This window comes from Podarcis muralis, chromosome 13 (genome assembly GCF_964188315.1).
Source record: "Podarcis muralis chromosome 13, rPodMur119.hap1.1, whole genome shotgun sequence".
Classification (NCBI taxonomy): domain Eukaryota; kingdom Metazoa; phylum Chordata; class Lepidosauria; order Squamata; family Lacertidae; genus Podarcis; species Podarcis muralis.
In genome coordinates this window covers 5,378,541-5,404,900 of record NC_135667.1, presented here as the reverse complement: position 1 = coordinate 5,404,900, position 26,360 = coordinate 5,378,541, and the positions used below count along the sequence as shown (strand labels likewise).

At 49.1% G+C, this 26,360-nt stretch overlaps 1 protein-coding gene across 1 annotated transcript in view; it reads left to right on the top strand.

The window, feature by feature from the left end:
* The first annotated feature begins 208 nt into the window (after positions 1-208).
* Positions 209-26,360, top strand: part of LOC114582617 (hydroperoxide isomerase ALOXE3-like) — a 34,671-nt gene continuing 8,519 nt past the window's right edge. Inside the window, exons 1-10 of the mRNA XM_028703778.2 lie at positions 209-591; positions 6,392-6,596; positions 8,782-8,866; positions 9,796-9,918; positions 14,200-14,303; positions 14,934-15,106; positions 17,044-17,187; positions 18,992-19,195; positions 22,252-22,338; positions 25,108-25,277. Coding sequence (XP_028559611.2) covers positions 445-591; positions 6,392-6,596; positions 8,782-8,866; positions 9,796-9,918; positions 14,200-14,303; positions 14,934-15,106; positions 17,044-17,187; positions 18,992-19,195; positions 22,252-22,338; positions 25,108-25,277 — 1,442 coding nt within the window. The 5' untranslated portion in view covers positions 209-444. The remainder of the gene's footprint in view (positions 592-6,391; positions 6,597-8,781; positions 8,867-9,795; positions 9,919-14,199; positions 14,304-14,933; positions 15,107-17,043; positions 17,188-18,991; positions 19,196-22,251; positions 22,339-25,107; positions 25,278-26,360) is intronic.

Here is a 26,360-nt window from a genome sequence, read left to right as displayed (position 1 = left end):
TCATTTTGCTCCTGCTGCGCTCATCTAAGCCAGCGAGTTTCATGCAACAAGTTGCTTGTGTGTGTTTGCAGGGATGCAGCGATGTCCCAATGAGCCAGAAAGTTATGAAACAGTTACACAATCAGCCTGTGCGGTCTCTGCGTTGGTCTTTCTGCATTTCGTTCTGGGAGCAAATCTGTCTTATTGTCGCCACCGAGCCCAGAAGTGGCCACAGCAGAACTTTTGCAGCCGAGACCCGGGGAATCTGATCTGAGCCACACCCTTCCCATCGCAGCAGCTGCTGCCTGTGGCCTAAACGGCTCTGGAGGAGGGTTGAGAGAGGAGGCGGGGTATTTGTGGGTGCAACAGCCCTTGAGGAGGAGCAGGCGAGGCTGTTCATACCTGCCTCGGCACCGGCACTGCACAAACCCCGTGCAATCGGAGCCTCGTCTCGCCTCTTCCCAAATGGCTGCTTACAAGGTCCAAGTGGCCACCGGAGACATCCTGTTGGCTGGCACCTACAGCAGCGTCTCCATCACTCTGGTGGGGGCTCGTGGGGAGAGCTCCAAACATCACCTGGACCACCAGGGCAGAGATTTTGTCCGTGGGGCTGTGAGTACCAAGAATGGAGGAGATCAGGGCTGGAGGGGGGGGTTAAGGTGGCAAACTGGGTGTCCTCTCAGGGCTGGGGGCGTCTCAGGTGAACGCTCCTCACTGCCCGGGGGGTGGGGTAAGTGGGCGAGTGGTTGCTTCTTGTTTTGGGGTGACATACGCTGTCGCTTCTAGGTCTCAACGGGAGGAGGTTGTAGGAAAGAAGCTGCAAACGCCATGCTTGGGGGAGACTTGGCCAAAGTGTCATTTGGTGGAGGGAGTGTGATGTCAAACCGGTTGGGAGTCGCGGCGCCTGCTGGGGCTGACGTGACCGATATGGGAGAGACATGTTTTGTTGCAGCTGGGGCAGGCGAAGGCGTCCGGTTGCGCTGCTGCAGATGCACCACGCTGTTTCTTCTCTCGGCACTTTGCCCAGAGGTCATTCCTCTCCCAGTCTGTGGGTGCACAACCTGGCTGGTTGTCTCCTGTTGGTTGACTGCAGGGGATTCCCACATGGTGAGGGCCGATGTGCCCAGGCTTCAGGTCCCATTTGCAGACATCTTTGTAACACGGAGTTGGTCTGCCAAGGGGCCTGGTGCCTGAAACCAGATCCCTGCAGGCTCACCAGTGCCAGTAAACTTAGCAAGCAGTGGAAGTCTCTCTCTCTCTCTCTCTCTCTCTCTCCCCCTCCCTCCCTTCCTCCCTCTCTCTCTCTCTCCCTCCCTCCTTCCCTCTCTCTCCCTCTCTCTCCCTCCCTCCCTCCTTCTCTCCCTCTCTCTCTCTCTCTCTCCCCTCCCTCCCTTTCTCCCTCCCTCTCTCCCTCCTTCTCTCCCTCTCTCTCTCTCCCCCTCCCTCCCTCCCTCCCGCTCTCTCTCCCTCCCTTTCTCCCTCCCTCTCTCTCTCTCTTTCTCTCCCCCTCCCTCCCTCCCTCTCTCGCCCTCCCTCCCTCCCTCCCTTCCTTCCTCCCTTTCTTCCTCCCTCTCCCTCTCTCCCTCCTCTCTCTCTCCCCCTCCCACTCTCTCCCTCCCTCCCTCCCTCCCTCTCTCCCTCCCTCCAACTCCCTCCCTCCCTCTCTCGCTCCCTCCCTCCCTTTCTCCCTCCCTCCCTCTCCCTCTCCCTCCCTCCCTCCCTCCCTCCTTCCCTCCCTCCTTCCCTCCCTCTCTCTCTTTATCTCCCCTCCCTCCCTCCCTCTCTCGCCCTCCCTTCCTCCCTCCCTCCCTCCGTCCCTTCCTTCCTCCCTTTCTTCCTCCCTCTCTCCCTCCCCCTCTCTCTCTCCCCCTCCCTCCCTCTTCTTCCTCCCTCCCTCCCTCCCTCCCTCCCTCCCTTCCTTCTTTCCTCCATCTCTCTCTCTCACTCACTCACTCCATCTCTCTCTCTCACTCACTCACTTTTTGCTAGAATCAACTGCCAAGCAGAACTGGCCAAGCCTCAAATCACCCAAACTTCTTTAATTTTCCCATAATGTTCCTGACTCCGCCTTCATTGGCTCCCAGTACGTTTCCGAGCACACTTCAAAGTGTTGGTGCTGACCTTGAAAGCCCTAAACAGCACAGGATACCTGAAGGAGCGTCTCCACCCCCATTGTCCAGCCCAGGCACTGAGGTCCAGCTCCGAGGGCCTGTGGAACACCCTCCCATCAGATGTCAAGGAAATAAACAACCACCTGACGTTTAGAAGACATCTGAAGGCAGCCCTGTTTAGGGACGTTTTTAATGTCTGACGTTTTATTGTATTGTTAATCTTTTGTTGGAAGCCGCCCAGAGTGGCTGGGGGAACCCAGCCAGATGGGCAGGATAATAATAATAATATATTATTATTATTATTATTATTATTATTATTATTATTATTATTTCAGGACTGCCAGGCATTTTGGGGGAAAGAAAATGGCCACTGGCCACAGCCTGAGTCAGCTTCTTTGTTTCATAGAACAATTGCCATTCTAGTACTGTAATAATTTTAAAAGAGAAAAGGACCAGTCTTGGCCCTGATGGACCTTCCTGGGTCTCATAGACACCCAGCATTGCACAGACTGTTCCCGCTGCCGCTACCACACCTGCCCTGGCAAGTTAACTTCTAGATTTGGCAATTAACATTATTGGCTGAAGTTGTGTCTGCAAGATTTAACAGCGTCCCTTTTGATGCAAGAATGTAAAAGCCCGGGGCACAACTTTCAAAAACTGGGGCGGGGGGGGGGGGGAGAGATAAAATATAACACCATCAGAAGAGCCCCAATGTTGTATCTCAGGAGCCTAGTCCAGACTCCTGTTCTCACAGTGGCCAACCAGATTCCCCCCAAGGGAAGCCGCAAACGGGTCCTGAGTGCGAGAACACTCTGCCTTATAATTATAATAATAATTTTTATGCCTTACCCTCCTTTGCAATGAAGTCTTTGCCACAACACCCGCACACCCTGCCCTCCTTGACCTCCTGCCACTGAGCCTAAAACGCCACGCACATCTCAAGTATTAAGTCCTTTTTTCTCCCTGATTCCCTCGCTGTTTCCCCCTCCTCTGCCACCTCACTGGTATTAAAAGTGAGATTGTAAACTCTGAGGGAGCAGGGACCGCACCTCTTGCTCCCCATAAAGAGCCAGGCACATTGACCTTGTGGGACATTGAGCTCAGGAGTAAACCCTACACTAATAATAATAATAATAATAATAATAATAATAATAATAATAATAAATTATTTGTACCCCGTGCATCCCACTCTGGGTGGCTTCCAACAAAGATTAAAAATACATTAAAAGGTCACACATTAAAAACTTCCCTTCGGATGTTTTCTAAATGTCAGGTAGGTGGGAGGGCGTTCCACAGGGCGGGCGCCACCACCAAGAAGGCCCTCTGCCTGGTTCCCTGTAGCTTTGCTTCTCGCAATGAGGGAACTGCCAGAAGGCCCTCAGAGCTGGACCTCAGTGTCTGGGCAGAATGATGGGTGTGGAGACGCTCCTTCAGGTATCCTGAGCTGTTTGGGGCTTTCAAGGTCAGCACCAACACTTTGAATTGAGGTCAGAAACGTACTGGAGGTCAATGTAGGTCTTTCAGGACCGGTGCTATGTGGTCTCGGCGGCCATCGCCAGTCTAGCTGCCGAATTCTGGATTAGTTGTAGTTTCCGGGTCACCTTCAAAGGTAGAGCGCATTGCAGTAGTGCAAGCGGGAGATAACCAGAGCATGCGCCACTCTTGTGAGGCAGTCCGCAGGCAGGGAGGGTCACATCCTGCGTACCAGATGGAGCTGGTAGACAGCTGCCCTGGACACAGAATTGACCTGCACCTCCATGGACAGCTGTGAGTCTAGAATGCCTCCCAGGCTGCGCACCTGGTCCTTCAGGGGCACAGTTACCCCATTCAGGACCAGGGAGTCCCCCACACCTGCCCGCCCCCTGTCCCCCAAAAACAGTACTTCTGTCTTGTCAGGATTCAACCTCAATCCATTAGCCGCCATCCATCCTCCAACCGCCTCCAGGCACTCACACAGGACCTTCACCGCCTTCACTGGTTCCGATTTGAAAGTGAGGTAGAACTATCCAACTCTCTCTCTCCAGAACCCCTAAAGATTTTCCTTGGGTGGTTATTAGAGTGGGAGAGGGTGCTGCAGAAATGGGTGGTCTTTTGTGACTTCTAGGCCACCGACGGGTAACTCAGCTTAGGCATGCGTGGGCCATAAGAAAATAAGAAGAGCCTGTTGGATCAGGCCAAGGTCCATCTCGGCCGGCATCCAACCAGCAAGGAGGATCCGAGCATGGGAGCAAAACTCTCCCCGCTTGTGGTTACCGGCAACTCGTCTTTCGAAACTTCGCTGCCTCCAGCATTGGCAGCAGAGCACAGCCCTCGTGGCCAGTAGCCATCGGCAGCCCTCTCCTCCTCCAAGAATTTCCCTAATCCTCTTTCCAAGCCATCTAGGCTGGTGGCAGGGAGTTCCACAGTCGAAGTGGGCGGAGGAGGACTTCATCTGTCCCAAATCTTCGGGCTACAAATTCAGTGGCCTCGTTTGCAAGGGCTGGCCTACATAGAGTAAGGAAGAGCTGTTGACCAACTTCTCGTCCTCACATGTCCTTTTCCCAAATGGGCAGGGATGCTCTTTGCTCTAGATTACGGTTAAGGGTATTTGCCACAAGACCAGGAGGAGGAGGAGACACAGAAGATCCCAGGAAGAGATAAATTAGCTGGCTTGGAGATGTACACAGGATTGGTCCAAGATATTTTGGCACCTGAGGAGAACCAGGGAACAGTGTGTCCCCCCCCCCGCCGCCAATTTAGTGGGATGGAGGTGATGGTGTGGAAGGAATTCTGCTTCCACTGAAAAACTAAGTACAAACTAAGTACTTTTTCAGCAGCGGGCCGGTCCACTGTCCCTCAGACCTTGTGGGGGGTCGGACTGTATTTTTTTTTGGGGGGGGGGAATGAACGAATTCCTATGCTCCACAAATAACCCAGAGATGCATTTTAAATAAAAGGACACATTCTACTTATGTAAAAACACACTGATTCCGGGACCGTCCGCAGGCCGGATTTAGAAGGCGATTGGGCCGGATCTGGCCCCCGGGCCTTCATTTGCCTACCCATGCACTACTCTGTAGCCCCCACACAATGAAATGTGGCGTTTTGGGCCCTTAGTGGCCCACCAGGTTTATTTAACCTGCATACTTCACCACAGTTTAAGGGGGATGTTGACAACTTGGGACAGATCAAGGTCATCAAGGGCCTAGGAACCAAGCAGGAAAGAAAGGATTCTCTCATTCTTTAGATTTAGCCAAATTCCTGCTTTCCAAAACCAGTACAGTGGTACCTCGGTTTTCGAGCGCCTCGGAAGCTGAACGTTTCTGTTTTCGAACGCCAAAAAACCCAGATGTAATTGCTTCCGTTTTCGAACGTGCCTCAGCAGTCAAACGGCTTCCGCGGCATGTTGTGGTTTCGATTTTTCCAATTGAACTTGCAGGCTGCCCTTTGCGCCTCGGTTTTCGAACGTTTTGGAAGTCGAACGGTCTTCTGGAACGGATTGTGTTGGAGAACCGAGGTACCACTGTAGCTGAGAGACCACTGAATCTCTGTACAGTGGTGCCTCGCAAGACGAAATTAATTCGTTCCGCAAGTTTTTTCTTCTTGCGAGTTTTTCGTCTTGCGAAGCACGGTTTCCCATAGGAATGCATTGAAAATCAATCAATGCGTTCCTATGGAAACCGACTTCAGACCAGGTCTGGGGACAGTCTGTCCCCCGACCTCTTCTGAAGGCTGGGGGGGGGGACAAGGGCTTTTCTTCCCACCCCCAGCATTTTAAAAAACCTCCGCTGCCACCCGCCAGCATTTAAAAAAAACCCCGGACAGCGGAGGACTTCTCCCCTGTCCGGGGCGATTTAAAAGCCCCCGGGAAGGCAGGCATGGGGGAGCAAAGACTTTTGCCCCCCGCCGGCCTTCAGAAGACCTCTTCTGAAGGCCGGCGGGGGGTGAAAGTCTTTGCTCCCCCCCGCCTGCCTTCAAAAGCCATCCGGGATAGCGGAGAAACGAAGGCTGGCGGCGGGAGAAGGTCTCTCCACCCCGCCGCCAGCCTTCGGAGGAGGTCCAAGGACAGTGGGGAAGACGCGCTGCGCTTCCCCGCTGTCCCCGCTGTCCCTATGGGCTTTGTCTTGCGAAGGAAGCCCATAGGGAAATTCGTTTTGCGAAGCGCCTCCAAAACGGAAAACACTTTCGTCTAGCGGGTTTTCCGTCTTGCGAGGCGTTCGTCTTGCGGGGCACCACTGTATTTTTCTTCTCCTCCTTTGCAATCTAGTGCACTGCACTTCCAAAGCTCCCCTTTCAGACCAGGTTCTCCTTTGTGTGTCCAGGTGGACGACTACGAGGTGCCGTTCGAACAGGACCTGGGCCCCATCCATCTGATCCGCCTGCACAAGGAGCCGTACTTATTCTTCCCGACGGACAACTGGTTCTGCAATTTCGTCAGGGTGACGACCCCAAAGGGGGAGACGTACAACTTCCCTTCCTACCAGTGGCTGGAGGGCTCCTGCACCTTGACCCTGAGGGAGGGGGCAGGTACTGCTCCCCTCTTTCCCTTCACAGGGATTGGGGGGTGGGTGTTCACTGAACCAAGCAGACCCAAAGCTTTGTGGGTTTTCATTCTGCAGAAGCTGTGACTGTTGCTTTTGTCTGCGCTGGCTTGGTAATGGTAACCAGAACTATAAAGGGACCCCTGACCATTAGGTCCAGTCGTGACCGACTCTGGGGTTGCAGCACTCATCTCGCTTTATTAGCCAAGGGAGCCGGCGTACAGCTTCTGGGTCATGTGGCCAGCATGACCATTGGGCAGTGTGAGGTAGCTGCCTCAGGCGGCACATTCTGAGAGGCGGTGGTGCCCCTCAGCTCTTCCTCCTGAGCTCCCTAACCCTCTCCTTGGAGAAGAGAGCTGTGTCACACACCCCTAGGTAAAGGGACTCCTGACCGTTAAGTCCAGTCGCAGACAACTCTGGGGTTGCGGCGCTCATCTCGCTTTACTGGCCGAGGGAGCCAGCGTTTGTCCCCTTCCGCAGACAGTTTTTCTGGGTCATGTGGCCAGCATGACTAAGACGCTTCTGGTGAACCAGAGCAGCACACAGAAACACCATTTACCTTCCCGCCGGAGTGGTACCTATTTATCTACTTGCACTTTGATGTGCTTTCGAACTGCTAGGTTGGCAGGAGCAGGGACCAAGCAACGGGAGCTCACTGTCAGTATCTCAGCTCACAGTCAGAGGTAACTGGCCTCCCCCGAGGCGAACTGAGTGAGACACTTGTTTACCTTCCGTCTGCGTCTCCCGGCAGACTAGGTCGTAAATCGGCGATTCTCCTCATTAGACGTGAGAAGAACACACCCTCTGCTTCTCTCTTCCAGCTTTCCCCCCCAAGGAGGGGAAATGAGACAGACAGGAGTCTATTTACATGACTTTTTATTCCTGTCATTCAGCAGTACATAGAAACGTGACTGCACCCTTCAGACTCCATCAGAAGAGTCACAACTCCGCCCCTGTACTTCCAGCACAGGTCAGATGACACACTGAGCTAACATCCGGTTCTCAGCACAGAGAAAAGACTGCCCCTTTTTCCCAGCAGTACAGCTCCAGACAGCAACATCCTGTTTTGCTTTCCAGCCACCTGCAGCTGGCTTTTGCATTGCTGCTTTTATCCAACACTCACCCCGTCGCGGGGATTTGAACCGCCGACCTTATGATCGGCAAGTCCTAGGCTCTGTGGTTTAACCCACAGCGCCACCAGCATCCCTACATGCTGTAGTTACTCCTGAATGATGTGCCCTCTCTACATGCCCAGAGACAACCATTCCAATTACACAGTTTCCATGGATGAATCCATGACGATTCTATGAACGTGTGTTTGTGCACAAGAGAAAGCGAGAGAGAGCAAGATGTCTCAAGCCTGGGAAGAAATTCATTCCCATTCGCACATAAAGGCAATTTTTTTGTCATTGTGACCTTTCCTAAGTACAAACTGATGTGCAGCTGCCCTTTGAAATTTGCACTTCTCTGAGCTTTTGCAATGCAGTCAAGCAATGTGTCCGAAAATGCACGTGTCGGAGAAAACAGCGTTGCGGAAATGTCCGTACGAGGCCAAACCATACGCAAAGAGGGAGTATTTCACATTAGCGTGAGTTTTCATGAGGTCTTGCGTTTTTTCTCTAACTGCAAACTGGTGTGGAAATGTGGAGGGGCTGAGCTTAAGCCTGGAAAAATGAGAAACCGAGCAAAATTGACATAGTCTCCCATCCCGGATCAAGCCTCTCATTTGCCTGCTAGCTATAGTTCTGGTTGGGACATGGGTGGCGCTGTGGGTTAAACCACAGAACCTAGGACTTGTCGATCAGAAGGTCGGCGGTTCAAATCCCCGCGAAAGCACGTCAAAGTGCAAGTAGATAAATAGGTACTGCTCTGGCGGGAAGGTAAACGGCGTTTCCATGCGCTGCTCTGGTTCACCAGAAGCGGCTTAGTCATGCTGGCCACATGACCCGGAAGCTGCACGCCGGCTCCCTCGGCCAATAAAGCGAGATGAGCGCCGCAACCCCAGAGTCGGACACGACTGGACCTAATGGTCAGGGCTCCCTTTACCTTTACAGCATGTTAGTGGCAGGGCTTTGCTAGCAAAGAGTATCCCCCCCTCTCACTTGGCTCATTAGATTAATTACCATTTACCTGGTCTCCTTTTCTCTCTCTCCCTACCTCTGTCCCTCCAGCCAAAACGGTTTCCGATGACAAAGGAAACCCCCAACTTGTGGAGCATCGCAAGGAAGAGCTAAAGAAACGGCAGGAATCCTATGGGTCAGTAGATCACATCCCTTTAGGCTGAGGTGGGGGCAGGGAACCTCTGGCCCTCGGGAAACGCATGTGGCCCTCCAATGCCTCTCTTTATGGCTCCTAGAACTCTCTCTACAAGCCATGACCTCTCTCCTACGTTGCATCCCTTACTGGCCCTGGAGTTCACCTTCCTTGAGAGCTTTTCCTTGGCAGGATTTATTGAGTCCATGCTTGTTGTTTTTTAATCTACTGGGTTCTCCATATAAATGGTAATTGCTCCATAAATAAGATGGGGTGGCATTTTGAGGCAGACGGTGTTGCGTGAGCACCGCGGAAAGCTTGCACACGCGAACAGGACCAAGTCCACAATGAACTGCCACGCGGACTTGGAATCATACCATTAGCTCAGCAGGGCTAAAAGTCCATTTCGATATCCTGTGGCAATGAGTTCCACAGCTGACTTTTTTTTTTAAAAAAATGCTTTTTATTGAATTTTTCACAAACATAAATGAAACTTAATCTTTTACAGTCATCATTTTATGTCATCTTATTTACACTGCGTAAATGCACGCCCAGACTTCCTTCCTTCCCTGCTTCGGTTTTCTTAATATATATCTTCTCTGGCACATTCTTATTTACCTTCTATACACATCACAGGATTTATGTTAACCCTGCTACAGTTTTCAGACTTCTACAGTTAATTCTTATGTATGCAACAAATTTACCCCACTCTTCTTCAAACTTTGTCCCTTTTTGGTCTCGAATTTTATAAGTCATTTTAGCTAATTCTGTATACTCAAAAAATTTCGTCTGCCACTCCATTACCGTTGGGGTCTCCTGTAATTTCCACTTTTGAGCCACGAGGATCCTACCATATCTGACTTCTGAGTTGATCAAAGATGGACTTCCTTCTGGGTGACCCCCCTCCCCGGGCTGTTCTTTGTTTGCTGCAGCTGGAAGGAGTACGCCCCAGGTTGGCCGAGGTGCGTAGACGCGAAAAGCACCGATGATCTGGATTCCAATTCGAAGTACTTGTTCACCAAGTCCTCTGTGTTTGCCATGCGCACCGTCAAATCGTGAGTTGCTTTGTCTGTGGGGCTTGCTTGGATCAGGAGCAGGGGGTGGGATCCACAGCTCAATTTTATCATAATTTGGGGGGGGGGGAGAAAGAGAGGGGGGCTGTGATTTCACTCTCAAATTTGTCAGAAGCTGAAAATGAAATTAAGATGGCGGACCGAAACATCACTTTCGGTGTGGCTTCGTCCATTTTTTGGCACAGGTTCAGACGCCTCTCGAGATATTGTCTCCAAACTCAGCACGATAATTTCCAAGGTGGGGTGGTGTTCCTTGATGATGTTTTCGATGCTGGCTGCCATTTTGATTCAAGATGGCGGACAGAACCATGACTTTGGCATGGCACTGCCTACTTTTTGCCTCGGTTCAACGGCCTATCGAGATATACCCACCAAATGTGGCATGAGGATTCTCAGGGCAGCCGTGGACATTTAGCTGCCATGCGCCCTTTGGCGGAATAAACCGTGACGTTGACCTAACTTCACCCGATTTGAGGCGCCACTGGTCCAAATTCACAAATTACTCTACCCATTTAAAAATACCGATATTCCTTGTTTTCTAAAGATCCGCGGGCAGTTCCAGGTGCTCCCCACTAGTTAAAAAAACTAAAGTAAGAAAAAAAATGGGGACCAGAAACCGATTTGTAGCACAGATACAGTGGTACCTTGGTTCTCAAAATTAATCCGTTCCAGAAGTCCATTCCAAAACCAAAGCATTCCAAAACCAAGGCGTGCTTTCCCATACAAAGTAACGCAAAACGGATTAATCCGTTCCAGACTTTTAAAAACAACCCCTAAAACAAAAATTTAACATGAATTTTACTATCTAACGAGACCACTGATCTATAAAATGAAAGCAATAATCAATGTACTCTACTATAAAATAAATGAGATAGTATTGTAGATGATAAAAAAAAATAAAAAATCTTACCTGCATTGATGATAGTCATTGTTTGGATGGGGGGCTTTTATCCATTTCCGCAGTCACACAATCAATCAATCAATCAGTAGCTGAACTGGGTTCCACGCAGTCACAAAAACAAATGAACCGAAAAAGCCTCAAAAACAAAAACGCAAAATAAATAGCAAAAACAAAAGCGCCAAACTTAATCCATTCCGGAAGTCCGTTTGACTTCCGAAATGTTCGAAAACCAAAGCGCAGCTTCTGATTGGTGCAGGCGCCCCAGAAACAATAGAGTGGTACCTCAGGTTACATACGCTTCAGGTTACAGACTCCGCTAACCCAGAAATAGTGTTTCAGATTAAGAACTTTGCTTCAGGATGACAACAGAAATTGTGCAGCGGCGGCGCATTGGCAGCAGGAGGCCCCATTAGTTAAAGTGGTGCTTCAGGTTAAGAACAGTTTCAGGTTAAGAACAGACCTCCGGAACGAATTAAGTACTTAACCCGAGGTACCACTGTAGCTGACAACCACATCGGACGTTCAACTTCTGAAAAACTTTCAAAAACCGGAACACTTACTTCCGGGGTTTCGGTATTTGGGAACCAAGGCGTTTGAGAACCAAGGAACCACTGTACTGCCGTTTGAGCTCCGGCCCATTGTGTGCTTTGATCATGCCAAGGCCTCTGAGCTGGTATGGAGTTGGCAGCCTCCTTCCTACCGCCTCACCCCATCCCAAGCAAACAGGTAAACCATCCCGTTCCCCAGGAGTGCCACATTTCACAATCCCAAAGCACCTCCGCTTTTTTCAACCCACACTGCCCAGGCAGCCCTGCCTGAGAGCAGCGATGCCATCAGCGCCTCTTGCCTAACCTGTCCATCTGGGTCAGAGAGGCTTGGAATCGGAGACTTGGCTGAGCTGCCTGCAGCTTTTTTCCTCCCACCTTTCAGGAAAGTTTCAGGGTTCAAGTGGCAAAACAGCAAGAGGAATTCCTGCCCCTGTTCTCTGTGCCTCCTTCACTCTCCTCATCATTTCCAACACTCTGGGCAGTGAGTTCGAGAGACCGGGCTGCTTTGAGGAGAGAAAAACGATGCAGATGTGTAGTTTTAGACACCACAGACTTAAAGACCTGGTGGTGGTGTAGTGGTTAGAGCGCTGGCCTAGGACCTGGGGAGAGTAAAGGTAAAAGGACTCCTGACCATTAGGTCCAGTCGTGACCGACTCTGGGGTTGCAGTGCTCATCTCACTTTATTGGCCGAGGGAGCCGGCGTACAGCTTCCGGGTCATGTGGCCAGCATGACTAAGCCGCTTCTGGCAAACCAGAGCAGCACACGGACACGCCGTTTACCTTCCCGCCAGAGTGGTACCTATTTATCTACTTGCACTTTTTGGGGGTGCTTTCGAACTGCTGGGTTGGCAGGAGCAGGGACCGAGCAACCCGTCGCGGGGATTCGAACCGCCGACCTTCTGATCGGCAAGTCCTAGGCTCTGTGGTTTAACCCACAGCGCCACCTGCATCCTAGGACCTGGGGAGAGACCAGGTTCAAATCCCCACTTGGCCGTGAATAATAATAATAATTTATTATTTGTACCCCGCCCATCTGGCTGGGTTTCCCCAGCCACTCTGGGCGGCTTCCAACAAAGATTCAAAATACATTAAAATGTCACACATTAAAAACTTCCCTGAACAGGGCTGCCTTCAGATGTCTTCTAAATGTCAGGTAGTTGTTTATCTCTTTGACATCTGGTGGGAGGGCGTTCCACAGGGCGGGGGCCACCACCGAGAAGGCCCTCTGCCTGGTTCCCTGTAACTTGGCTTCTCGCAGGGAGGGAACTGCCAGAAGGCCCTCGGAGCTGGACCTCAGTGTCCGGGCCGAACGATGGGGGTGGAGACGCTCCTTCAGGTCTACTGGGCTGAGGCCGAAACCAGTCACTGCCTCTCAGTCTACTGGGTGAAGCCTAACCTACCTCACAGCGTTGTTATGGAGATTAAATGAGGAGTGGGAAGAGAACCATGTATACTGCCTTGAGATGGAGGAAAAGGTGGGGAAATAATAATAATAATAATAATAATAATAATAATAATAATAATAATAATAATTATTTTATTATTTATACCCCCACCCATCTGGCTGGGTTTCCCAACAGAACACTAAAATACAATACTCTATTAAACATTAAAAGCTTCCCTAAAGAGCCTTCAGATGTCTTCTAAAAGTCTGGTAGTTGTTCTTCTCTTTGACATCTGGTGGGAGGGTGTTCCACAGGGCGGGTGCCACCACCGAGAAGGCCCTCTGCCTGGTTCCCTGTAACTTGGCTTCTCGCAGGGAGGGAACCGCCAGAAGGCCCTCGGAGCTGAACCTCAGTGTCCAGGCAGAACGATGGGGGTGGAGACGCTACTAATGCAATAGATAAATAAAGCCTCTAATATAATTGGGTTCATTTTTCTTCACCCCAGAAATAAGGGACGATATGATTTCTGCATTGGTGCATGAAAAAACGATGACGATTTTTATTAGCGAAAAATGCAGGGCTTTGGCTGATTACTGTTCTATAGACTTCTAAATGTGTTTGCGGGAGAGGGGTTGTTGTTTCGCCTCTTCTGGTTTAGCTATTTATTTATTTGTGCTTTTATCTTGTATTTTTATCTTGTGAACCACCCTGAGATCTTTTGATAAATCAAATAAGTAAATAATTAGGAATAAAAAAAAATTATCATTAAGATACAGGCAATAAGACATCTTGCTAGCCGAACCCCACATATCAAACTTTCTGATGGTTCACGCTGGCATAACTGCCCGCTGAGAGATGCCTATAAATACATCCCTTCCATTTCCACAGACATTTAATGATCCAACTTTAAATAAAGCATCACAGATTTTCTGACCAATCAAATGCATGCCTGCGCCCTCCTGGCTGTGTTCAGTAACGCCACCTGCTGGCGTTTCCTGGGAATTAAATAGGGCACGGCATGCAAGATAAGGTTGACTCGTACGGAGAAAAGGTAAAGGGACTCCTGACCATTAGGTCCAGTCGTGGCCGACTCTGGGGTTGCGGCGCTCATCTCGCTTTACTGGCCGAGGGAGCCGGCGTCCAGCTTCCAAGTCATGTGGCCAGCATGACTAAGCCGCTTCTGACGAACCAGAGCAGTGCACGGAAACGCCATTTATCTTCCCGCCAGAGCGGTACCTATTTATCTACTTGCACTTTGACGTGCTTTCAAACTGCTAGGTTGGCAGGAGCAGGGACTCTGTGGTTTAACCCACAGCGCCACCCGCGTCCCCGTATGGAGAAAAGCACGGTTCAATTGTTGGAGAAAAGCAGGGCGCAATTGTTAGATTTCGAAGCTGTCTCCCTCGTCGATTGTGTTCCTTCCCCTCAGGGAACTCGAGATGCGGCTGAAAGGCTTCAACAACCTGGCGGAGTCGTGGAAGAACCTGGACGACATTCGCAGAGTCTTCTGGTTCATGAAAACACCTGTCACAGGTGGGTCCCCTCCCTGCCCTGAGCAGACAAAAGCAGCTGGATCCGACCAAAAGTGGACAATAAATGACATGTTTCTAATGCACCATTCTCCCTGGCCACCACTCCCGCCACTCGCTGCCTAAAGATAATTTTACTTGAGGATTTAAATATGCACAGCACTCCTTTTAAATATACAAGGTGTGACCGGAAAGTTCAGTGAGTGGTCACAGAATTCGGACAGCGAGAAATATTCGAACATACAGTGGTACGTTGGTTCTCAAACTTAATCCGTTCCAGAAGTCCATTCCAAAACCAAAGCATTCCAAAGCCAAGGCGTGCTTTCCCATAGAAAGTAACGCAAAATGGATTAATCCGTTCCAGACTTTTAAAAACAACCCCGAAAACAGCAATTGAACATGAATTTTACTATCTAACAAGGGCATCATTCCATAAAATGAAAGCACTAAACAATGTACTGTGCTATAAAAAAACCACCAATCTAACCACCTTGCCACCTGGGACCTCCAAAATGTTGCCATTTGTGGACCTTAAGGTCCTCCACGGGGCATACCAGGTAAGATTTTTTTAAAATTACGTTAAGTGGTATACAAATTAGATAATCAATCATCAATACTTTTTACTCTGCCTCAGAGTACGTCACAGAGCACTGGATGGACGATGACTTCTTTGGCTACCAGTATCTGAACGGTGTGAATCCGGTCGTGATCAAGAAATGCCCCGCGATCCCTGATAACTTTCCAGTGACCCCAGAGATGGTGGCTGGGAGCCTGGGGAAATCGACCAGCCTCCAGGAGGAGCTGAAGGTAAACACTCGTGTTTGATCATCGCAAGAGACCACCTGCCCCCTGCAAAACGGTGGATGGAACTTTGGATCTGGAAGAGCTGCGTTCAAGTCCTGCCTTGTTGCTGTGCGGCCTTGAGCAAGCCTTTCAGGCTTGGTTTTCCCTGGTGTAAGACCGAAATAACAGTGACCTCAGCAAGATAGCTCATTTGGTAGAGGAGAATAATAATAATAATAATAATAATAATAATAATAATAATTTATTTTATACCCCACCCTTCCCGGTTCAGAAAACCGGGCTCAACAAATTTAAAACAATTGATGCAACAAAAAACAGCATAAAATGCAGTATAAAACATGAATAAAAATAAATTCAGTATTCAAAAATCAATTTAGGGGGAAAATCCATCCAATAAACATTAGATGATCACCAGGGCTAGCTAGCTAAATTAGTCCTATTTGGGCCAGTGAGGAGACCAGGGGAGAATTAGCTGTGGGATCCCAGAGTGGGTAATCTTTATAAAAAGAGGAGGGAAGGAAGGCTCTTAATCTCCAGGTCATGGGTTCAAGAGCTACGCTGGGTGGAACATTCTTTCACATGTGGTTTACCTGTAAAAGGGTAAAAGAGTATTGGGAAATAATCCATAAGGAATTGAAAAAAATGTTTAAAAGTACAACCAGAGAGTCCTTTCTGTTAGGGATAATTCAGGCGGAAATTCCCAAGTGTCAAAAAAGGTTATTTATATGTATGCCACTACTGCGGCCCGTGTTTCATTAGCCCCAAAATGGAAAACGAGCGAGGTCCCAACTAAAGAAGAATGGCAACTTAAGCTGATGAAATATGCTCAGCTTGCAGACTTAACATCTAGAATAAGAGAACAAGAAGAACATTGGAAAACGTTTATTGAATACATGGGGGGAATTGTGTACACGTGGAAACACTGGCAGCATTAAGATAAATTCAACAGTGTAAATAAGTTTTGATGGATGGAATAATGGAATACTGAACGGTCTAATTTTTGTAAAATATGCAGGGATTTATTATATGCAAAATGAACCGTGGAAAGGGAAGAAGGGAAGTCTTTGCTATTTTAAGGATGTTTCAATGAGTATTCTAAATGGTAAAACAGGAAAATTAATAAAAAAAATATATATACTGTATTTTTTTGTGTATAAGACTAGGTTTCCCCCCTTAAAATAATGTCAAAAATTAGGGGGCATCTTATACACGGATACATCTCCCCTCATTTTCTTAAATCTGAGTCCCCCAAAATAAGGGGTGTCTTATAGACGGACAAATATGGTATATACCCATGCTGGGCAAAAAGATTTCTGCTTTGCTGGGGGTTGGACTAGATGACCATCAGGGACCCTTCCAATTCTATGATTCTGCTTACGGTTGGGGAGGGAGATGCAACACGAATGTTTTCACTGTAACAGCTAGCTGTAGGATTGTGAAATATACTCGGAGTCGAGAGTGGATTTCATGCTCTTTATTCAGCTCATAGTGGTGAGGGGGAATGGAAGTTCCCCCAAAGTATCTGCTTTATATACATTATTTACACAATGGGCCCCACGTGATTGGCTAATTCCAGAATTCTCCTGTAGGCCAATCAGGTTGTGGATTCACTTCCACCTGGAGCTGGATTGGGTGGCTCCTGCAGACCAATCATACTGCTGCATTGTTCTAGGACCACTCAGACTGCTGCATTCTGGATCCTATTGTTCTAGGACCAATCAGACTTCTGTATTCTGAATCCTATTGTTCTAGGACCAATCAGACCGCTGCATTCTGAATCCTATTGTTCTAGGACCAATCAAACGGCGGCATTTTGGATCCTATTGTTCTAGGGCCAATCAGACTGCTGTATTCTGAATCCTATTCAACTCAGTACATAACTGATTGATTCACTGTGTCTCGCTTGACCCGGTCCATCTCTTTCTTCTCCTCTCCCACAGAAAGGAAACATCTTCATCACCGACTACAAGATCCTCGAGGGCATCCCCACCTGCAAACTGAACGGGAAGTGCCAGTATTTAGCAGCCCCCCTCTGCCTGCTGCACCTCAACCCCAAAGGCCAGATGATGCCCTTAGCCATTCAGGTAACAGGACGCTTCTCGCTTGTGGCATCCTGACCCAAAAGCCATCTGCGTGGGACCGGAAGCATTGCGAATGTCCTTGCGGCGGGTGGCGGATCACCAGATCCACCAGGTCACCCCTGGGGCACCCCGGCTAAACGTTGGAAGCCAGGCCAGACACCGATTCTGAGTTTACACCGTGCTTTTACATCCTTCAAGCTAGACAGGTCTAACCCGGAGGATTTGCTGACATCCCTCTGTCTCGGGAGACAATGGAGGAGTGCGATTTTGGGGGTGGAGTCAAACTGTTGGGGAGTTATGGCGCCTGCTGTGGCTGGAGAGACCGATGCGGGAGAGACATGTTTTGTGGCAGCCGGGGCAGAGGAAGGGGTCCAGTTATGGGGGGTCAGGGGAGGGGCGGTACCTCTGGCTGGGGACATGTGGCGCTCCTTCTGGGGCTAATAAATAATAATAATAATAATAATAATAATAATAATAATAATAATACAGTGGTACCTCGGGTTACAGACGCTTCAGGTTACAGACGCTTCAGGTTACAGCCCCCACTAACCCAGAAATAGTATCTCGGGTTAAGAACTTTGCTTAAGGGTGAGAACAGGAATCGTGTGGCGGCGGCAGAGGGAGGCCCCATTAGCTAAAGTGGTACCTCAGGTTAAGAACAGTTTCAGGTCAAGAACGGACCTCCAGAACGAATTATGTTCTTAACCCGAGGTACCACTGTAGTAATCATCATCATCATTTTATTTATACCCTGCCCATCTGGACTGCTTCCAACAAAATATTTGCGGTTTCCACAAAGACAAAAAGGACACTAAGATGTCACAGATTAAAAACTTCCCTGAACAGGGCTGCCTTAAGATGTCTTCTGAATGTCAGGTAGTTGTTTATCTCTTTGACATCTGGTGGGAGAGAGTTCCACAGGGCAGGCACCACCACCGAGAAGGCCCTCTGCCTGGTTCCCTGTAGCTTTGCTTCTCACAGTGAGGGAACCGCCAGAAGGCCCTCAGCGCTGGACCTCAGTGTCCGGGCAGAACAATGGGGGTGGAGATGCTCCTTCAGGTATACTGGGCCTTTGAGGCCTTTTTAGGGCTTTAAAGGTCAGCACCAACACTTTGAATTGTGCCGGAAACATACTGGGAGCCAGTGTAGGTCTTTCAGGACCGGTGTTATGTGGTATCGACGGCTGCCCCCAGTCACCAGTTTAGCTGCCGCATTCTGGATTAATTGTAGTTTCCGGGTCACCTTCAAAGGTAGCCCCACGTAGAGCGCATTGCAGTAGTCTAAGCGGGAGATAACTAGAGCATACACCACTCTGGCGAGACAGTCCGCAGGCAGGGAGGGTCTCATCCTGCGTACCAGATGGAGCTGGTAGACAGCTGCCCTGGACACAGAATTGACCTGTGCCTCCATGGACAGCGGCGAGTCCAAAATGACTCCCAGGCTGCGCACCTGGTCCTTCAGGGGCACAGTTGCCCCATTCAGGACCAGGGAGTCCCCCACACCCGCCCCCTGTCCCCCAAGAAGAGTACTTCTGTCTTGTCAGGATTCAACCTCAATCCATTCGTTTATTACCCTCCCTTCCCCCCTAGGGAAGCCCTCTCCTCCTCCATGGAGCTGTTGGCGTCTTCGATTCCTGCATTGCAGGGGGTTGGACTAGATGACCCCTGGGGTCCCTTCCAGCGTTACGAATCTATGATCCCTCCTGCCGCTTGCTGTCCTCTGCTGGCAGTTCCCGGCCTTGCAGGTGTATATAAAACAGGACAACATCCTCTCTGATCTCCTCCTTTCACTGGTTCTTTCCCGGTAGCTTAACCAGACCCCAGGGCCGGAGAACCCCATTTTCTTGCCCACGGACTCCAAGTGGGACTGGACGCTTGCCAAGATCTGGGTGAGGATGTCCAACTTCCACGTCCACGAGGTCAACACCCATCTCCTTGAGGCGCACTTCCATTGTGAGGTCTACAGCATGGCCACCCTTCGCCAGCTGCCAATGTGTCACCCTCTTTACAAGGTAAGGGGTCTTGGGGGGAAAGTCTCCCAGCGGGTGGTCAGGCATGGGGGCGCCCTCCGCCATGGGGGCCTGTTAACAGCTGAACAACCCAGTGCCTTACTAGTGTCATACGAATTCTAAGGTCTCACATATACAGTGGTACCTCGGGTTACATACGCTTCAGGTTACAGACTCCACTAACCCAGAAATTGTTATGTACTGAAGTTCTCACCCTGGGCCAGCAGGGGGAGACTGTAGATAGTTCAGGTCCACATATGCAAATAAGGGATCAAAAGTGACGTTCAGTGATTGGATAGTTACAGAAAGTTGTTACTGTTGCGTTCTAGTGGAGCTCTATATCAGTGTTTCCCAACCTTGGGCCTCCAGCTGTTTTTGAACTACAATTCCCATCATCCCTGACCACTGGTCTTGCTAGCTAGGGATGATGGGAGTTGTAGTCCAAAAACAGCTGGAGGCCCAAGGTTGGGAAACACTGCTCTATATAAGCAGGCTGGCTGAACCCTTCAGTTCAGTTCTGTTCTGGCCTGTGAATAAACAAGAGCTGTTTGAAGAATCGCTGCGTCGCCTGATATGTTCACCCACAACTTAACAGAAATAGTACCTCGGGTTAAGAACTTTGCTTCAGGATGAGAACAGAAATCGTGCTCTGGCAGCGCGGCGGCGGCAGCAGAAGGCCCCATTAGCTAAAGTGGTGCTTCAGGTTAAGAACAGTTTCAGGTTAACGGACCTCCGGAACGAATTAAGTACTTAACCCGAGGTACCGCTGTATATATAAAGCATACGTTCATAAATTTACTTGGCAAACACATGTATGTAAACCACATGTCTGAAATAGTAAAGGTAAAGGGACCCCTGACCATTAGGTCCAGTCGCAGACAACTCTGGGGTTGCGCGCTCATCTCGCACTATAGCATAGCTGTCAACTTTTCTCTTTTCTTGTGAGGAATCCTATTCGGAATAAGGGAATTTCCCTTTAAAAAAGGGAAAAGTTGACAGCTATGCTCTATAGGCCGAGGGAGCTGGCATTTGTCCGCAGACAGCTTCCAGGTCATGTGGCCAGCATGACTAAGCTGCTTCTGGCGAACCAGAGCAGCGCACGGAAATGCCGTTTACCTTCCCGCTGGAGTGGTACCTATTTATCTACTTGCACTTTGACGTGCTTTCGAACTGCTAAGTTGGCAGGAGCTGGGACCGAACAATGGGAGCTCACCCCATCACGGGGATTCAAACCGCTGACCTTCCGATCGGCAATCCCTAGGCTCTGTGGTTTAGACCACAGCGCCACCCGCATCCCTGATATCTGAAATAGTACAGGAGAGCAATCCTGAAACCAATTTGACTCTCCCAAATCAACCTCAAACATTTCTCTGCAAGGAGGAAGAAAATGAGGAAAGCCTCTCTGTGGTGTTTTGCTTACCTGTCTGAGGGGCGTATTTGTGAATGAACAGGGCGAGCCTGTGACCTGGATTCAGGAATTAAAGCATTTAACATCACAAAAGAATGGCCAGTGCCCAGGTAGCGCAATCAGTGACCATTATCAGGTATCCTGGCAGACAGGATTTCTGCTGTAGATGCCTCCTTCTGTCATGTATTATGATAGGGAGTTTTTTTTGGGGGGGGTCTGGCTACAGGGTGGGCAGTTTCAAAAGTCTATATAAGAGCTTGCACACCAATGTTCTGGGTTCTTCCTCCTTTCCTGCATGTGAGGGGAGCACCCTATTGCAACAGTTTAAGAAAGATCAGGCTTACTAGCTGATTCTCAATATTCTGTTATTTTCTCCTACCAATAGGGAACCCACTTAAGGACTCTGTACGGGCTCTTGGGTACCCCATAAGGGGAAAGGAGCAAGTTTTTCTTATAACACTAGGACGGTTTTATATGAGCTACGGAATCTCCTTAGGTGACTGTGAAGAACTAGCATTTCACTCTCTCTCTTAAAAAAAAAAATCAAGGTCCTAGTCCTCATTTTTATAGGATATCACGACGACAACGACGTCGTTGGGAGACTAGGTCCCCTAGCTCCATTTTACTGAAAAATCCTCTCTCTTTAAAAAGCCTGTGTTACGACGCTGGACATGGGCACTACCATTTAAGAAGGATGTTGACCAGCTGGAATGTGTGTGCGGAGGAGGGCAGCCAAGATGATGAAGAGTCTGGAAACCAAGCCTGATGAGGAACGGTTGAAGGAGCTGGATATGTTTAGCCAGGAAAAGAGGAGACTGAGAGGAGATACGATAGCCATCTTGAGATACAGTGGTGCCTCGCAAGACGAAAAGAATCCGTTCCGCGAGTCTCTTCGTCTTGCGGTTTTTTCGTCTTGCGAAGCAAGCCCATTAGCGGATTAGCGCTATTAGCGGCTTAGCGGGCTTAGTGGATCAGCTGTTAAGTGGCTTAGCGGCTTAGCGGATAAGCGGCTTAGCGGCTTGGGGAAAAGGGGGGGGAGGGAAAAAAACCCTGCAGGAACTCGCAAGACATTTTCGTCTTGCGAAGCAAGCCCATAGGAAATTCGTTTTGCGAAGCACCTCCAAAACGGAAAACCCTTTCGTCTAGCGGGTTTTCCATCTTGTGAGGCTTTCGTCTTGCGGGGCACCACTGTATCTAAAGGGCTGTCACATGGAGGATGGAGCAAGCTTGTTTTCTCCTGCTCCGGAGTGCAGGACTCGAACCCATGGCTTTAAGTTACAAGGAAGGAGATTCCGACTGAACATCAGGAAGAACTTTCTGGCAGTAAGAGCAGTTTGACAGGGGAACAGCCTCCCTAGTCTTCCTTGGAGGTTTTTAAGCAGAGGCCAGATGGCTCTCTGCCACGGATGCTTTAGTTGAGATTCCCGCTTTGGAGAGGGTTGGACTAGATGACTCTAGGGGTCCCTTCCAACTCTATGATTCTTTGATTTAGGTGTGAATCGGAACAGATGCATAACCTAGCAGAAAATGGCAGAAATATGGCAAAAAAACTTGAGAACCTGAAATATTTGCATTTGAGTGTGAGAAGGACGTCAGGAGACGCTTCCCTTCCAGTCTTAAACCCGTGTTTCTTCTCCTCTCTTTCCCACAGCTCCTGATACCCCACACCCGTTATACTCTGCACATCAACACCCTTGCCCGTACCAGTCTTATCCAACCAGGAGGGGTATTTGATCAGGTAAGAGAGGTTTGCAACAGGAGGAGAAAGTCCTGGGTCCTGGTCCCACATCAGGCGTCTAGCCAGCGGCCAAAAACACCCCCCATAAGTTGGGACCTGGGCTGAGGCGGGTGACTGGAGCTGGGCTGAGACCCCTTAACGCGTCGGGGTGGGTATGTGTCCAAAATGATGCTTTTGGGCCATGGCAGCTGAGGGACAGCTCGGCGTCCCAGGTAGGCTGCCACAGATATAGGAAGAGGAGTCGGAAAAAGCTGCATCCTGGTGGACAGGAAGTGCCGCCATGTTGGCAGGAAGTCAGTGGAATGTCCAGGTCCTTCAGAGATGTATACCCGCAATAACAGTCCCAGCCGTTACACAAATTTTAAGGCGCACACAGATGGGGGAATACACTCCACAGAAAACCAACCCTCCCACTGTCAAAATTAGGAAATATCCGTTCCCCCAATAGACACGTTATCTGAGTTCACAGAGCAATCCTGAAGCCATCTTGACTCTCTTAACGAGTCCAGATATGTTATCTGAAGTAGACGTGTCTTGGGGAAACCTTTCCCAATAGTTCTTTTCACTTGCAGAACACTCCAAATCCTGTACAGGAACGTTCGAAAACCGGAATACTTACTTCCGGGTTTTTGGCATTCAGGAACTGAAACATTTGGCAACAGAGCCATTCGAGTTCCAAGGTTTGACTGTAAATGGATAAACCTCTCACATGAATGGGGTAGGTCTGTGATAATTGATTCAAGAACTAAGATATTTACCATCCCGAAAGAATGGCCCAAACTGGAAAAGGCATTTAGCAAGCATCTTAGGGTATTTTGGCAGGAGACAAGCAATACTCTCAAATTTCTGTTGTAGACCGCCTCTAAATGTGAAGCGGGTATGATGCTTTCAGGTGGTCATTGGCTAAGGGGTCGGGCAATTTCTAAAATCTTTACAAGTGGTTACACACTTTTGCTCTGGGTCCAGTGCCGGATTTACGTATAAGCTAAACAAGCTATAGCTTAGGGTCCCACTCTCTTGGGGGCCCCAAAAAAAATTCAAAGGGGGAAAAAACTGGATGTACATTTCCAAAATATAAAATAAAAAAACAAATAAAATAAAACCTACATACAGCAACAGTGTTTTGTGTTGTGCAGGCTCCTAGGATGTAAGTCATGGGCGCCGCCTGCTAGCCTGCTCCCTAAAATATCCCTGGTTTGCTCATTTTTATATATAGGGTGCCTACATTCTGCATGGACTGGTTGCACGGCAACATGGGCAAATGGCTTGAGATACCTGTTAGGTCCATAAATGACCATATAGCATATATTCAACACAAAAAGCAGCGACAATTTGTTGTTGACAAAGGATAGCTGGACACATAAAGGGCCCCATTACCTTCAGTAGCTGAGGGCCTCATCAAACCAAAATCCGGCCCTGTCTCACCTCCTTGCAACGGGGGTAAGGATGGGGACGACCCTGTTGCAACAGAAAAATAAAGATCTGCCTTGCTTTGACTAGTTCCTGCCTCCACCCGTCCTTCTCTGACCGATCATGGACTGGATACTGAGTCCCTTGGAGGAGATAGGCTGTAAAAGCCAACCCCAAATTTGCCCCAGCCGAACCGGATACCAGGCTGGGAGCTAATCACGGTTCTGGAAATGCAGGAATGAGCAGTGAAGGCCTGCCAAAGATTTCCATTAAAGGTAAAGGGACCCCTGACCATTAGGTCCAGTCGTGACCGACTCTGGGGTTGCGGCACTCATCTCGCTTTATTGGCCAAGGGAGCCGGCCTACAGCTTCCGGGTCATGTGGCCAGCATGACTAAGCCGCTTCTGGTGAACCAGAGCAGCGCACGGAAACGCCGTTTACCTTCCCGCCAGAGCGGTACCTATTTATCTACCTGCACTTTGACGCGCTTTCGAACTGCTAGGTTGGCAGGAGCAGGGACCGAGCAACGGGACCTCACCCCGTTGCGGGGATTCGAACCGCCAACCTTCTGATCGGCAAGTCCTAGGCTCTGTGGTTTAACCCACAGCGCCACCCGCGAGACCAAAAGCAGAGTTTTCAATTTGCAACACTGGGAGCAGAGGGTAGTCCAGTCGGTTGGTCCCAGTGATTCTCATTGGCTGTAGATTTCAGGCAGTTTTCACCACCTGGTTGGAACCCTTTAGGCATTTTAGATGGCAGTTCTCAGCTGGGCTCAGGGCTTCCAGCTTGGCTGTGTCTGCCCGCGAGTGCTTCCAGTTAGTGGGAATCTGACTTTATTTATTTTTCAGTTTTTTATTTATACTTTTCAAATTCATACATTTCACTCGTTTCACAATCAATTTAACATTTCAAAGTTTAACTTCCTTCTCCCTCTTTCTGCGGTTCCTTAAATTTATTTTTTTAAAATATCTTCTGCATATCCAAATTCATTTAATTTGCTCCTTTAATTATCTACTTTAAATATAAACTCTTACGAAACTGCAGGTTATTACAATAATCCTGCCAATGTTTTTATCTGTTTGCAATCTATCTGCAAATATTCAGTGAACCATTTCCATTCTTTTATTAAAAGTTTTTTTTATCTTGATTTCTTATTCTTCTGGTAAGTTCTGCCATTTTCCTGCATATTCCAAAAAGTTTTTGTATCCATTCTTCCTTTACTGGGACTTCTGCTTTTTTCCACTTCCGGGCAAGTACCATTCTTGCTGATGTTGTAGCATGCATAAATAAATTTCTATACAATTCCCCAGAGGGAATCTGCTTTTGTGATCCTTGCATTTCCCCCCTGTTGGTCTGCAGGCAACAGCGACAGGACGGGACGGGATGATAAAACTGCTTGCGAAAGGTGTGGAGGCCTCTACCTACAGCTCCCTCTGCCTCCCGGATGACCTGCAAGAAAGAGGAGTCGCCTCCTTGCCCAATTACTACTACAGGGATGATGGGATGAAGATTTGGAAGGCCATAGAGACGTGAGCCTTTGCGGGTTGGGGCCTGGGATCTGGGCACAGCAGGGACTGGTTGTGTATACCTGAAGGAGCGTCTCCACCCCCCATCGTTCTGCCCGGACGCTGAGGTCCAGCTCCGAGGGCCTTCTGGCGGTTCCCTCATTGCGAGAAGCAAAGCTACAGGGAACTTGGCAGAGGGCCTTCTCGGTGGTGGCACCTGCCCTGTGGAACACCCTCCCACCAGGTGTCAAAGAGAAAAACAACTACCAGACTTTTAGAAGACATCTGAAGGCAGCCCTGTTCGGGGAAGCTTTTAATGTTTGATGTATTTATCGTGTTTTTAATTTTCTGGGTATTATTATTATTATTAATAATAATAATAATCTGTCTAATGGTTCTTACGACTAGGAAGGTCTTCCTAATGTGGTGAAATGTGGGAGGTAGGTTCAGAAGCAGCAGAAACAAGGAGAATATTAGAGACAAATTGCACGATTAAGATTTTTCTGGGTCCGATTCGAATCCCGAAGCAATCTGTTCACACGCTCTGCCCCCGCAAATAAACACTGAAACAGAGGGAAATGACAGATGGCCTCATTCTCTGAGAAGGGAAAGGAAGTAGTTAACTGTGGAAAGCAAATTAGGTATTAAAATCACATTCCTCCCCCCACACACACCTTTTTAGATTTGTTTCGACTAGTTCAGCTTAAGTGATTGCCTTCAGCAAAAGCTGGAATGTAGATCTGCTCTTAATTAAGGATCAAAGGTGATGATTAAGATGAGAGCAGGTGTTAGGCTTGAAAGGACGCCAAAACCTCCAGCCAATTTGAAAGGAATCTCTGTTAAAGCCTTTTCCCTGAGATGGTCTGGCAGAAACCTTTGCGAGAAGGTGTTCTGGGTGAGGGAAAAGCTCAGTCAGTGGGGCACAAGACCCTTAAGCTCAAGGTTGTGGGTTCGAGCCCCACGTTGGGCGAAAGATTCCTGCGTTGCAGCGGGGTTGGACTAGATGACCCTCGCCACCCATTCCAACTCTACAATTTTCTGATTTTCTGATGCTCTCTTAGGGCTCCCTGTTGCTGCTAGTTTCCCTTACTGCCAGGGTCCCTGTGC